The sequence below is a fragment of the Saccostrea echinata genome, unplaced genomic scaffold (assembly GCF_033153115.1).
Source record: "Saccostrea echinata isolate AGI-Se365-2 ecotype Australia unplaced genomic scaffold, CSIRO_AGI_Sech_v1 ptg000009l, whole genome shotgun sequence".
NCBI lineage: Eukaryota > Metazoa > Mollusca > Bivalvia > Ostreida > Ostreidae > Saccostrea > Saccostrea echinata.
The window spans coordinates 43,075,536-43,089,986 of NW_026889758.1; the positions used below are offsets into that span (position 1 = coordinate 43,075,536).

At 34.0% G+C, this 14,451-nt stretch overlaps 1 protein-coding gene across 3 annotated transcripts in view; it reads left to right on the plus strand.

Annotated features, from left to right (window-relative positions):
* The window catches only part of LOC133182432 (leucine-rich repeat-containing protein 9-like), a 38,933-nt gene extending 33,787 nt beyond the window's left edge, over positions 1-5,146 (plus strand). For all 3 annotated transcript variants that reach the window (XM_061317281.1, XM_061317282.1, XM_061317283.1), the window contains one exon: positions 4,098-5,146. In XM_061317281.1, coding sequence (XP_061173265.1) covers positions 4,098-4,128 — 31 coding nt within the window. In that variant the 3' untranslated portion in view covers positions 4,129-5,146. The remainder of the gene's footprint in view (positions 1-4,097) is intronic.
* Positions 5,147-14,451: the final 9,305 nt, after the last annotated feature.

The window sequence follows — 14,451 nt, forward strand, 5'->3', positions numbered from 1 at the left end:
TTTGATACACTTTCAGAACACAGAATTTTACATCAAAGTAGTTAAATGCATTGAAATTTTAGATATAAAGTTTACAGTGTTCAGGATTTCTTTGACATGGCCTCTAGCTGCCATGATTCATGACTGCCAGGAAATAGAGGATCATTATATACAAAATGAAAACAGATACCCTTTTATTGTCTTTTTCAGAATTGCAATCGTATCACTCTTTTTCTTCCTAATATTAACATAGTTGCTGGAAATAACTGAAATTTATTGAAAATTGAGTTTTAAAATGGCAGTTTCATGAATCACATATAATTAGCCTGTTGGTATGCATTTCTCAATTTATATCTCGATTTTGTGAATTTCTATCTGCTTTTGAATAGTGAAAGCTCTGTGGCTTATGGGTTTTGTAACTGAAGTGTTTCTTAAAATATTACATGTAGTTCTATGCAGGCATGTAGGGGGGGGGGGGGGGGGGGGCTGACCTCCCCCACTTCAATTTTTACCAAACTTAACATTTTACTGTTGAAAATGTTCATTGAAAGGCTGTTGTTGTAGTAATTTTTTTTTTTTGGCGTGTGCAAGATTTTGCAGGTTAATTGTCAATTGTTGTCTTTTTTTCTGCCTAGCCCCCCCCCCCTCCCTTCCCCCACTTTCACAAAGATATACTACATGCCTGCTATGTTCTAGAGGTTTATTTTGGGCTTAATAATATTTTATTTGTGATTTGTGTTTTATCTTTTATAAAATATAGGTAAGTTGAGAGTGGATTGAGTGCATGTTTTAAAGAAAGTATATATATTTTTAGCTTTTTATGGTGTGAATAAAGTATGTTTTTGAATAATACACTGTAGATAGTTATGCAATCCAAAATATTCAAAGAAAATATGCACATTTAGTATGCATCATTTGATGCATTGAGACAGTATCTTAAAATCATACAATTTTTTGTGTAATATGGATAGTTCTGTAGATATTTTCGTATTGCTGATGGAAAAGTATTTAAATAACTTTTTAGTATATTTGCAAGGTTCTGTCTCTCCTAAAAGATAAAGGTTTTTTTATGCCCTAAATAGGAGTAGCAACACAGTAAATCAATGCACTTATATGCTTGTAGCCAGTATTCAACACATCTTGTATTGCATATATGCCTGATTAGGTATAAAATTTTTAGTGTTCCAGTATACATACTTGAAGACCAGTGCTTGCAAATCATAATCTTTTTTCCCACTGTCTGACATTGATGATAGAGGTGTGAGAAGCGATTGTCTCCGTAATCATTCCCTCACAGTAAATTGATGGACATTTACACATGGGACTTGTAATTGTCCAATGATGCTGAAAATTGCAACTTATGATATGGATTGCAACTTATGATATGGATTGCAAACTGAGTTTATTTTCCTTGATGATATGACTGTCTTGGCTTTCTTCTGTAAAATCAAAGAACATTTTTATGCCCCCGTATCAAAGATTCGGGGGTATATTAGTTTTTGCCCTGCCTGTCTGTCTGTTTGTCCGCAAAAACTTTAACATTGCCCATGACTTTTGATTGGTTGGAGCTATGGCTCTCATATTTCACATGTGTATTCCTTGTGACAAGACCTTTCTTTGCGTACCACCATATTTGACCTTTTGGCCTTGACCTTGGAGTTTGACCCAGTTTTGCAAAATTTTATCCAACTTTAACCTTGGCCATAACTTTTGAACAATTGGTGCTAAAGGGTTTTTATCACGTCTCAAAACTTTTTGGTATGACAAAGTTTACATGTTATTTAAAACAAATATCTAAAATTCTTTGTTAGGAGATTAATATTTTTGATGTTTCAGCGATTCAAAGTTTGAATTTCTCAATATGCATATTTTGATCGCCAATGTTACGCGCCATTGCTCTGATGTCATAGGTGTCAATCCTGGTTAAGCGAAGTACTTATTGTGTTTACAAAAGGGTTCATTTGCTGCGTCTGTTAAATCTGTTAGATAATAATTAAGTGATAACTGGATAATTGACAGCTAGTTAGGCATAATTTGTGGTTTTAGGATGCCCAAATGTGCACAACAAATGTTTTAGGAAGATTTTTTTCCACATTTCCTGGACTTGTTCAAAGATGAAAGGGGGGCCCTTTTCCTCAAACGCGACGGTGTTTATCTCCATTCAGAACAATCGTTTATGCTCAATCACGAATTTTTTTGTACTATAAAATATTTTAAGGAAAAGATGCCTTTCTTTAAAAAGATAATAAATTTAAAACACGCATTTTTAAAAGTCGCACCGAATAAAGTAGGAATGTTGTAAACTTTGTAATGGCGCACGGCGCCATTGATGAAGCGTCACTTCTAGTAAATGATATTCACTGCTGGAACAGATAGAAGATATTTAGGATTTATTTATATATAAATAATTGAAATAATGAAGGAGAATTTAGAATTCCTATTTTTATAAGTAATTTACGAAGTTAAACTTTAGTAATTCGTTCTATTTAGCAGAAGTCCCGAGTTATCAACGGCTTCATCTTCGGTGACCTCTCCAATTGTTGGCATACTTTCTGGTTTTTCTCTCTGCTAGGCATTCATACATAAAATATTTACCGTCCATAACCAAAGGAATGCAGCTGATGTCAGAATTTCATCCGGCCATATTGTGTAGTCTATTTATTAAACGTAAAAATCTTTTCAATATATTTTTTCTTACGATAAGCTTTACGAGGTATAATTGACCATTGACACCTATGACGTTTCAGTACCACGTGACCCCTATCTAATTAGTGGAGATTTTTACTACGAGGACCTTATATTACGGGCGCTTTATCCTTTAATTATGACCGTTTTCAAAATCATTTCATAATTAAACGATAATTATATGTTCCAAGAATATAATATTGTTTCATTTTAAAGAAATTTAGATACATGATAAAAACCCTTAAGGCTTTCATACTTCATATGTGTAGTCCTTGTGACAAGACCTTCCTTTGGATACGAACAACTTTGACCCTTTGACCTTGACCTAGGAGTTTGACCTACTTTTGAAAACTTTAACATTGGCCATAACTTTTGAACGTTTGGTGCTTCAGCTTTCATACTTCACATATGTAATTCTTGTGACAAGACCTTCCTTTGGATACCAACAACTTTGGCCTTTTGACCTTGACCTTGGAGTTTGACATACTTTTGAAAAACGATAACCTTGGCCATAACTTTTGAAGCATTGGTGCTAAGCCTTTCATGCTTCACATATGTAATCCTTATGACAAGACCTTCCTTTGGATACCAACAACTTTGACCCTTTGACCTTGACCTTGGAGTTTGACCTACTTTTGAAAAACGATAACCTTGGCCATAACTTTTGAAGCATTGGTGCTAAGCCTTTCATGCTTCACATATGTAATCCTTGTGACAAGACCTTCCTTTGGATACCAACAACTTTCACGCTTTGACCTTGACCTTGGAGTTTGACCTACTTTTGAAAAACTGTAACCTTGGTCATAACTTTTGAACAATTGGTGCTTCAGTTTTCATATTTCACCTGTATATTTCTTGTGAGAAGGCCTTTCCTAGCACCATTAATTTTGACCATTTGACCTTGATCTTGATGTTTGACTTACTTTTGAAAAACTTAACCTTTTCCACATCTATTCAATGGTTGCTGCCTGGGCTTCCATATTTCACAGGTATATTCCTCGAGATAAGACCTTACTTTGGGTACCAACATATTTGATTTGCATAAATTGAGAAAGTTTAACCTTTGCTATAAGTTGCCATACGGGGGCATCAGTGTTTCACAAACACATCTTGTTATATATTAACCTTATTTAAATCAACATTCTAAACGCTTGATATATATGTTCATAAAGGAAGTACTTTGTGTTCTGTTTGAATTGTTCAAACCCTTCAGGAATACCTTAGTTACCATCTTTTGATAAATACTGGTACAAGCATAGAGTGTTGAATTTGATAATATTGTACTATATATTTTTGCTTTTGGTTTTTTATAGTTTATAAACACACAAAATAATCACACAACTTTTATCTGTAAGTACTTGTACCTTGTGATGTAGTTGTTGTTGAAATGAGAATCTAATCCTTTATATTTTCATTATTTTTCTCCTTTTTAGGATAAACCAAGCCAAAAATAACAGGAGGTGAACTTTTCTTCAACAGTTTGTAATACTGAATAGTGGTGCACATAGATGTACCTACTTTGTGACCTGATACAGTGACAGATCAGAAAATTTGGACATGTATGAGTGCTAAGCTCATCTCAAGGTGATGACATTCATTAGGGTTGGTGTGGAAATAATTAGTGTATACTACAGATGCTGTGATATCCTGGACAAAAATACTGTTAAAACTTGATTAATCTATATTCTAGGTGCCAAGACTAATTATAAGTCTCTGCTATAGTGTCTCCATCTCTAGAATGGTGATTTAATTACATTTCTTTGTATATATCTAATTAATACATAATAAGCAGCACAACAATTTTAAATTTCTTCTATAGACTTCAACTCATTTCTGCTGTATTTTATCTTTAAAGTTTATGCGCAATTTAGGCAAACCCTTTTCCTCAGCAATTATGACCAGGTAAATTACATCTTTCTTAATTGTATATATAGATCTAATACACTGTGGTAAGCTTATAATGTTTATGAAATGAATTCTCTTAATTTTGAGGTAGTGTACATTTTGTGGCCTTATAGCTTTGATTCCTTATATTTAAGGGATATTATTTTGTTCATAATTTAATCAAACATTGCCAAAAATCTCCGTCCTATTCAAGACTTGTTTCAAGTTATGTCCATGAATAATTTCATGATTTTCAAATAGAGGGATCAGTATATTTCGTGTTTCTTTAATATTTATATGACACGAACTGCAGTGTCAGTTTGTTTAAAAAAAAAAGCAGTATTGAGAGAGAGAGAGAGAGATCTGTAAAGAGATACATGACTTAGTATGAAGAACTGACTGTTATATGTATGTGGATGTTGTTAATTATTATGTGAAGTTTTTTTGTTGTTGATATGTAAATGAATTTTAAATAGAGTCCATATCAAATTATCTTTTCAATGCAATATTGCATTCCAGTTACATTATATTTTCAGCAGAATGTGTATACTATTATATATATGTCTTCATTATTGAGTTTTATTTTTGTGATATTTGGTTTGCTCAATATGTATTTGATGTATCTATTCCATAGTCATGAATGATATTAAAATGAATAATTCATTAAGCAACTTTTAATAGTAATTCGGAATGTTTGGTGAGCTTGAGCTCTTGTTTCCCCTCCTTTGGATAGTATTACTACTCTATCAGATTCTACCCGTGCCCAAAAAGATTATGACATGGAAAGTTACTCCTCACAAAAATATTATCTACTCACATCAGACGTACTATGCAACAACATACTAGTATTCAAGAAATTGTGTAAATTAAATATGGATTCTCAAAAACTCTGAAAAAGTTTTAGAAAATTGAAATAGCAATATTTTTTCTTCAAAATCAGAAACATCAAAACATGCTTATACAAGACTACTAGTATACAACCATTCCCCATGATCAATTATAGATCGGACTTTTTGACATCAAAGACAATGCTTCACTAGAAATGGAACCCAGAAATACCTTCTGAATGGTCATACATATAAAAAGTAACTTTGTAAAAAATCTTTCTGATTCTGCACAAAAATACTCTGAAGTTAATATTAAAATGATGCTGAAGTTCTCATTGACAATATCTACGCTTATCTAGTCTTCGGAGACAAGGTTTTCCAATAATCTGTTGAATTGGCTTATTTTTTAGCCGACCTGTTTTATTTTCTTATGAAGCAGAGTTCATTCAAAAACTTTTACATGACAAGCAAATTCAAAGAATTGTAGTTCCTCGCTTTCAGTGTCTTAGTGGATGGGATGCCATTATTTATGGCATATTGTAACTGTCTAGTTTCTATGTCCTCTCTTGTCTGTGCATCATTAAAAAAAGACAAAAATTATTGAATAATAACAGTTATGGCAAAGATTATAGCTTCTCAAAACTACACCAACCTTCAAGGTCATGAGGTCAAATATCATAATACAATCCGGAAGGTCTTGTCACAAGTAATGCACATGTGCAAATAAATATCAAAAACCAGAGTATGCAATCGAAAAGGTCTTGAAACAGGTAATACACATGTCAGATGTAAATGCCTTCTCTCAATCAAAAGTTATTAGCAATGTTAAATTTTTCAAAAATGAGGTCGAACTTCAAGGTCAGGGTCACTTGGTTAAAAATCATGGTACATTTGATAACATTTTTTGAAAAGTAGGTCAAACATCAAGGTCATAGGGTCAAAAATCATAGCATATTTGGAAAGGTCTTGTCACAGGTAATTTATATGTAAACAAGATGTGTTTGTGAAACACAAATGTTTAAAAGGTACGGCCAAAATTAAAGTTTTTCAAAAGTAGGTGAAACTCCTAGGTCAGGGTCAAAAGGTTAAAGTTGTTGGTATCCAAAGGAAGGTATTGTCACAAGGATTACATATGAGAAGTATGAAAGCCGTAGCACCAAATGTTTAAAAGGTATGACCAAGATTAAAGATTTTCAAAAGCAGGTCAAACTCCAAGGTCAAGGTCAAAGGGTCAAAGTTGTTGGTATCCAAAGGAAGGTCTTGTCACAAGGATTACATATGTGAAGTATGAAAGCCCTAGCACAAACCATTCAAAAGTTATGACCAAGGTTCAAGTTTTTGGAGGGTAGGTCAAACTCCAAGGGTCAAAGTGGTTGGTATCCAAAGGAAGGTCTTGTCACTAGGAATACATATTTGAAGTATGAAAGCCCTAGCACTAACCATTCAGAAGTTATGGCTAAGGTTAAAGTTTTTCAAAAGTAGGTCAAACTCCTAGGTAAAGGTCAAAGTGGTTGGTATCAAAAGGAAATTCTTGTCGCATGGAATTGACATACATGTTAAATATGAAAGCCCTAGCACCAACCGTTCAAAAGTTATAACCAAGTTAAAAGTATTTCAAGAGTAGGTCAAACTCCAAGATCAAGGTCAACAGGTCAAAGTGGCAGGTATTCAATGGAAGGTCTTCCATTCACAAGTCACAAGGAATACACATGTGAAGTTTGAAACCCAAAGCACCAACTGTTCAAAAGTTATGGCCAAGGATAAAGTCTCATAAAATTTTGCAAAAGTGGGTCAAATTCCAAGGTCTAATATGATGGTACCCAAAGAAAGGTCTTGTCGCAAGGAATACATATGTGAAATATGAAAGTCATAGCTCCAACAAATCAAAAGTTATGGGCAAGGTTAAAGTTTTTGCGGACAAATAAACAAACAGACAGACAGACAGGGCAAAAACAATATACCCCCGAATTTTCGATATGGGGGCATAAAAACGAAAGCACTATCTTTTCTCATTCAAAAGTTATGACCAATTTAAAGTAATGTTAAAATTTTTGAAAAGTAGGTCAAACTTCAGGGTCACGGAGTCATAGTATATTTGGAAAGGTCTTGTCACAGATAATGTACATGTGAAATGTGAAAACCCTATTTCTTCTCATTCATAAGTTATGACCAAGGTTAAAGTTTTTGTGACGGACAGACTGACAGACGAATGAGATTTAATATCCCCTCGCTTTCGCAAAAGCGGGGGACAAAAAAGAAGAGAAAACTCTTTATGTACCCTTGAATTTGAGGTATAGGTATATCATCGACAATTAATCGTTACTTTCATTCATATTGCGACTTGATCTCAATGTCTTTCGGTGAACTTGAACAAAAGACACCAGCCTGCCGTATCTGTTTCATGTTTGTCTTTTTTTCTGACTATAGCAAACTATTGGCAAACTAAAAACTACACTATAATACAAATGGCTTTTCCATCGTCAGCTTACATTATTTACATGTAAGTAATAATGAATGTTCCATTATCGCCTGCTTATGGCGTTTAATATACATGTATATCTCACATTTGGTACACAAGAGCATGTTTCGAGGACGATCAATTTTTAACCAAGGCAGACTAATGAGAAATAGATTTATGTCATAGGGCTTTCTACAATCTTGTTAAGTCCAGCATATCGCAAATTCTAATGCAAATTATAATGATCTTGTTTGCAAAAAAACCTATCATTGGGTATTGTTTTAGATGGATACTAGTTTTGACCACAGATTACTCTGTGTGCCCGAAAATACACTCATGACAGTTGTGACGGTCGATAGATGCTCACTTGTCTTAGGTACCAAATACCTGTTCCAACCTTTAGCTCTGGTGTTTCCGGGCATCTGTGCTTTTGCCCTGTTGACGGTTGGTATTGTCTACAGGGTTTTTGAGATTGGTCACAATTCGTTATCCTCACCATTTCTTTCTGGTTTATGAAAAGTACTCATTCTAAGTCGGATTTCGGTTTTTGCTGAGTAGAAAGGCATTTATTTATACAAATATAGCCCTTTCATGATCATCAACTTTACACGTGTACAGAAGCATATCGACCGAACACGAAGTGCTCGGTCGATATGCTTTTCTGCGAAGTCGATATATCTATGGATTGACTGAATGAAAAGGCTACATTTTTTAATATTATTCTTGTACAGAGATTGACAAAACTTTGAAAATAATGGGAACAAACTATGAGTTTTCTCTCGTCCTTTTAATACATAGAGATCAAAATAAATTAAGTTGTTTAGTGTAATTGTGTTTCATTTATACTGATAAAGAAATTTACGGAATTTACCAATTTTAAAGGCTACAGTTTTTTAATTATCTTTTGTAAGAATTTATGAAAAACATATTCTATATCTTTTAATATAAAATAAACCCTTATTCAAGGGATTATAACTTCTGATCAATTATTACAGAACATCACAATCGGAACTTAGAAGCTGATTCAGAAGTATAATTAGATATTAGCAATTAATTTAAGTGTTCTGAGAAAAACATTGGGATTTCTTTCTTGTTCATCTTCTAACTTCTTAATGATTTGTTGCCCACATTATATTCAAAATGCCAAATGCATGGACTATACACGATATTTATGGCAATCTAAGAAGTTTTGATTTCTTTTTTCATTCTAATTTTGGAAAACTTCAGCTTATTCTATACTCCATTTCTACGGAGCATGACCGAGGAGTGCCCAGTAGAGTTGGAACAGGTTATTCAATGTATTACTCATAAAAAAAAAATGAAGTGTGAATATATTTTGAACAGTGAGTGATCATGCTCAAAAGTCCATTTGAAAAAAAAATAAAATTGTGAGCAGAGTCAACACAGATCACTAAAAACCAGACCCAAAGCAAAGTTTTTCGAGGAGGGGGGGGGGGCTGTAAAAAAGGACAACTAACAAAAATTTAACTGCCAAACTTGAAAACCCTATTTCTGGAGTGGGGATATATTGTTGAAACCTTTCAGAACATTTTTTCAAATGCTGGAATTTGTCAGTGTTCAAGCATACTCTTATTACAGCAACAAAAAGTGTATGTGAGAAGGGGGAGTAAAAGCAGCTTCCTAATGAAAATTTACATAGTCTACATCAAAGACCCCCCCCCCCCGTACAACAGGCCTGTAAACAGCAGTGGGATTAAGTGCAATAGAGAAAAAAGCATACCCTGTCGAACGGTCACACCCGCCGTGTACCCCTTGTCATGATCGGATGACCGAAGAAATCCGTAGACAATTCAGTGTGAAAATAATGACCTAACAATTTGTATGAAAGACGTCAGTCAACATTCGACTTAACGACAAATTGTATTTGTAAACAAGGTCATAGTATCGACCATAGAATTTGCAAAATGTTGACTTTAAAAAAGATTATTGATATCCTTGTATCACAAACTTATTTGTCAATAGCCTGCTTCGTTTCAGAAATGTTCATGCACAGAACATGCTAATGCGTATCAAATCAACTGGGAAACATAAACTCATTATGCAGTTGATAATGGTATTTTGCTTCGATCAGAAATAAGGGAAGCAGACGACAGAAAAGCTGAAATCACGTTTATCATTTTATCCTCATGTGAAGTTGTTTTTCTCTTTTTCTAGTAAAATATCCAAACATGAAGTAGATGCGTCAATTTCTGTTGAGTCTTTTATTTGAGTTCAACGAGATTTATCGAATCAACGTAGAAATGAAAATTTACGAAGATTGTAAATTGACATATCGTCGATCTTAAATGTTGAACTGAAAATCACAAGAGACTTCTTTTTTCATATAGAAGTTTTCGAATGAATTTTGCAGAATTCAATTTTAATTAAAAATTTAAGAATACAGAGACAGATCTGTTAATAATGGGGAACAATTAGAAAACATGGAAATTCCAACAGATTGTTGAAATACCTGGTCTCCATGAACTAATAAATCTAATTCTTCTGCTTCTACTTAAAGTTCAAAAGTTACATTCAGGTTGAACGATCTTTACGTAATAGCATGTGAACAAGATTGAGAAGGAACAGTACAATCAACTCAGCTCTGACTTGAAGACTACTTTACTCAATTCGCCGATCAACAATCGATTAACAGTGTGTTGGTATGGCTAAGTTGATGATATAATTGAAGTGATTTAATCTTTATTTTACATATACGTGTATAAGAAAATACCCCCCCCCCCCCCAAAAAAAAATAGACTTTATTTAATAATAGTATTTATTTACTGGGATTTATTTATCTGTTCATTTTATTAGGTCACCTGAGTCACTCAGGTGACCTATTGCTATCTGTTTTCGTCCGTCGTCGTCCGTCGTCCGTCGTGCGTCGTGTGTTAACATTTGAACATTTTCAGCTTCTTCTCTGAAACCGCTGAACCAATTTCAGCCAATTTTTGCATGTGGCATCTATGTGTGAAGGGGAACAAAATTTGTGAATTTCATGGTCCCTGCCCCCCTGGGGCCTGAGGGGTGGGGCTAAAACCATCAAAATTAATGCAATCTTTAAAAATCTTCTTCTTTACTCCTGGACATCAAGCAGTCAAACTGTTGACATGATTGTAATAAGCATTGAGCCCTCTACCAAATTTGTGAAATTCATGGCCCCAGGGTCAGGGGTTCTGGTGATAGGGCGGGGCTATATAGATCATATAGTGAAAGTGCATTATTTCTTTGAAAATCTTCTTCTCTACTCCTGGGTATTATTGAAACAAATTGAATACATAGTTATGATAAGCAAGGGTGACTCTACCAAAATTGTGAAATTCATGGCCCCAGGGTTAGGGGTTCTGGTGCTGGGGGGGGGGGGGGCTCTATAGATCATATAGTGAAAGTGCATTATTTCTTTGAAAATCTTCTTCTATACTCCTGGGTATTATTTAAACAAATTAAATACATAGTTATGATAAGCAAGAGTAACTCTACCAAAATTGTGAATTTCATGGCCCCTGGGTCAGGGGTTCTGATGTTAGGGCGGGGCTCTATTTATTATATAGTGAAAATGCATTAATGCTTTAAAAATCTTCTTCTCTGCTTCTGGGTATTATTTAAACAAACTAAGTACATTATTATGATAAGCAAGGACACCTCTTCCAAAATTGTGAAAGTCATAGCCCCAGGGACAGGGGTTCTTGTGCTAGGGTGGGGCTATATATCTCCTACAGTGAAGGTGAATTATTTCTTTGAAAATCTTCTTCTCTGCCCCTGGGTACTATTTAAACAAACTATGTACATTGTTATGATATGCAAGGATGCCTCTTCTAAAATTGTGAATTTCATGGCCCCAGGGTCAAGGGTCCTGGTCAAAAGGTGGGGGGGGGGGGCTCTATTGATTATATAGTGAAAAATCAAAATTTCTTTGAAAATATTCTTTTCTGCTTCTGGTTAAAAAGCAAAGAAGCTAAGTATATAGTTATGATGAGCAAGAGTGCTTCTTTCAGAGTAGTGAATTGCATGACCCCTGGGTCAGATGTGCTGGTATAAGGGTGGGGCTGTTGATAATGTAGTGAAAATGCATTAATTCTATTAAATAATCCTGTCTGCTCCTTAATGTTAAGCAGTTAAACAAAGTGATAACTTATGATGAGCAAACTTGAAACTTCTGGTCCCAGGGTGAGAGGCTCTGGTGTTTCTCAGTGGTGAAGGGGGGGGGGGGGAGGGGCTCTATTGATAATATAGTGAATCTGTAGTGAAAATGCATTATTTCTTTAAAAATCTTCTCTGCACTTGGGCATATCATTAACAGTTGTAATAAGGTAGGGTATTTTTACCAGATTTTTGAACATATGGACCATTTGGTCAAGTGTTCTGGTCCTAGCCAGGGCTCAATTAATTTGCATTCTACTGAGAGGAGTTATTCCCCTTTGCCGTTTACTTTTGATAATTAATCATTGTAAATAATGTACTTGAAAAATTAATAGAATAAGAGAATTATGCAAGAATTTTTATTGTATAATACAAAAAGTATTTTCATAGTTTTAATGATCATGTGGACTTGTAAGTAATAGATAAATAAAAATGAGACAAAAATAACTTGTCTTATTAAATGTTCATCAAAGACCAAGAGAGGCCAATGTAAGAGATTACAACAAGGAATTAAAATAGTACAAAAGCACTGACAGTTTGTTAATATACTGTATGGTGATAGTGATAAATGGGGAACAGATTAGAACCTAATCTATGAACTGTTAATGAATAGTAGACTAATTATTTTGTTGATCCTGATCACCCTATTTTTCTTGCTTTTGGGCAACAAAGCTTCACCTTTCATTTCATTTTAATACTCTATGGATCCTCTAAATTGTTGTATTCTACTCAGGTGACCGTTAAGGCCCTTGGGCCTCTTGTATTTATTTCAATGAATAATTAATGTTTATTGAATAACAAATCCACAAACTATGTCAATTAATAATATAAACAGCATTGTGAACACGATTTATGATTTGAAAATTTACAGTAAATCGGAAGAGCAAAACAAAAAAAAAAATCACAAAACAACGGTACATTACAGTAGATGTTCTGCCAGTCACCTGCTGTGTAAATGTTCAGTAATGTTCAGTACTGCTAACGAGTCTGTCAGATAAGGGATGCTGCAAATCGATCTGACTCATTGTGGTTCATCTGCTCTTAAGAATTCAGGATGTGTTTTTCTTTATATATTTGTTTTTTTTCCCTGGAAAAACTCCCTTCATTTAAGCAATGAAGGACTTCTTATTGCCATGGTGTATGTAAAATAAGATTTTTCAGCCTAGAGCATCTCACTACGCAAGGTATTCACTTGCTTACACGTACATGTATATGTGCGATTTAGGACTTACATGTTCAGCTATAATGAGTATGCTTCCTTGTACATGGTCTTTCTACTCATATTTTTTTTCATAAAACTATTTTTTAAACTAATTTTCTTAAACAGTTTATCATTATAAAGTTACGTAAATTGCACTTCATCGACATATATATATATATATATATATATATATATATATATATATATATATATATATATATATATATATATATATATATATATAATTGCAAGAAATTTGAGAAAAATACTGAAATCTTAACACATGATCCACTTCCTCCCATGGACAACTGCATTTTATATGAAAATTGTTATCTTATTATTTTTGCTAAAGAAATTTAGAAATACGCGAGGGGATAACAAGTTCATTTTTAAAGAAACATTGCATAGTTATAATCTTTAAATCTACAAAAGCATTAAAAATACATAAAATAATGTATTTCGTAGATCTTAAATATTATTTCAGAAAAATAAAATCTTTAAATGATTTCAATCCCTATAAAAAGCGTCCAGTTAAATGCTGTCAAAAGAGTACAATTACTGTAAGTTTTCCCCTTATCAAATTTCTGAGGATAAAAGAATTCTGAAATACTGATGACCACAACATTATTTCATTAATGTTTCTGTGTCGCCTGCAGAGCAGTGCGACACGTAGGGACCACTTTATCCGGCATTTGTCTGTCTGTCACATCTTATTTATTTAGAACTGTAAGGGGCAAAGATTTGATTTCTTGGTCATTTACTGCTTCGCACAATTGAATTAATTATTTCATGGAGTGTCCCCTTCATGGAAAAAATATACCTCGTTGCAAGTGTCTGATTTACTGAGTTGCTACGGGTTGTAAACCACCTTGATAAACAGGAAGCAAATCTCGGAACTCTTCTGCAAAGTCATAGAACCTGTACATATCTGTTAATAGCGGTTGAGGCTATCTGGTACTAGTAGTTAATAGCATCAGTCGAAGAAAGAATCGGTAAATGTATATATTGGTTAGATTATCGACGGGTTTTTCCATTTACCCGATCATGACAATGAGCAGAAGCACACGACAAGGTGACCGGTCGACAGGGGAAACTTACTCCTCCATGGCACCTGATCCCACCTCCGATGTTTTTTTTAGAGGTCCTTGTTAGCTCTCTCCCGATATTTATTGTTCCAATGGACTTTTGAGCTGATTATTGTTCGTTATCTCCCTATTTCATCACATACTTCATGTAATATATTGGAAGAAGACCTAAATTATATCTTTAACCCAGAA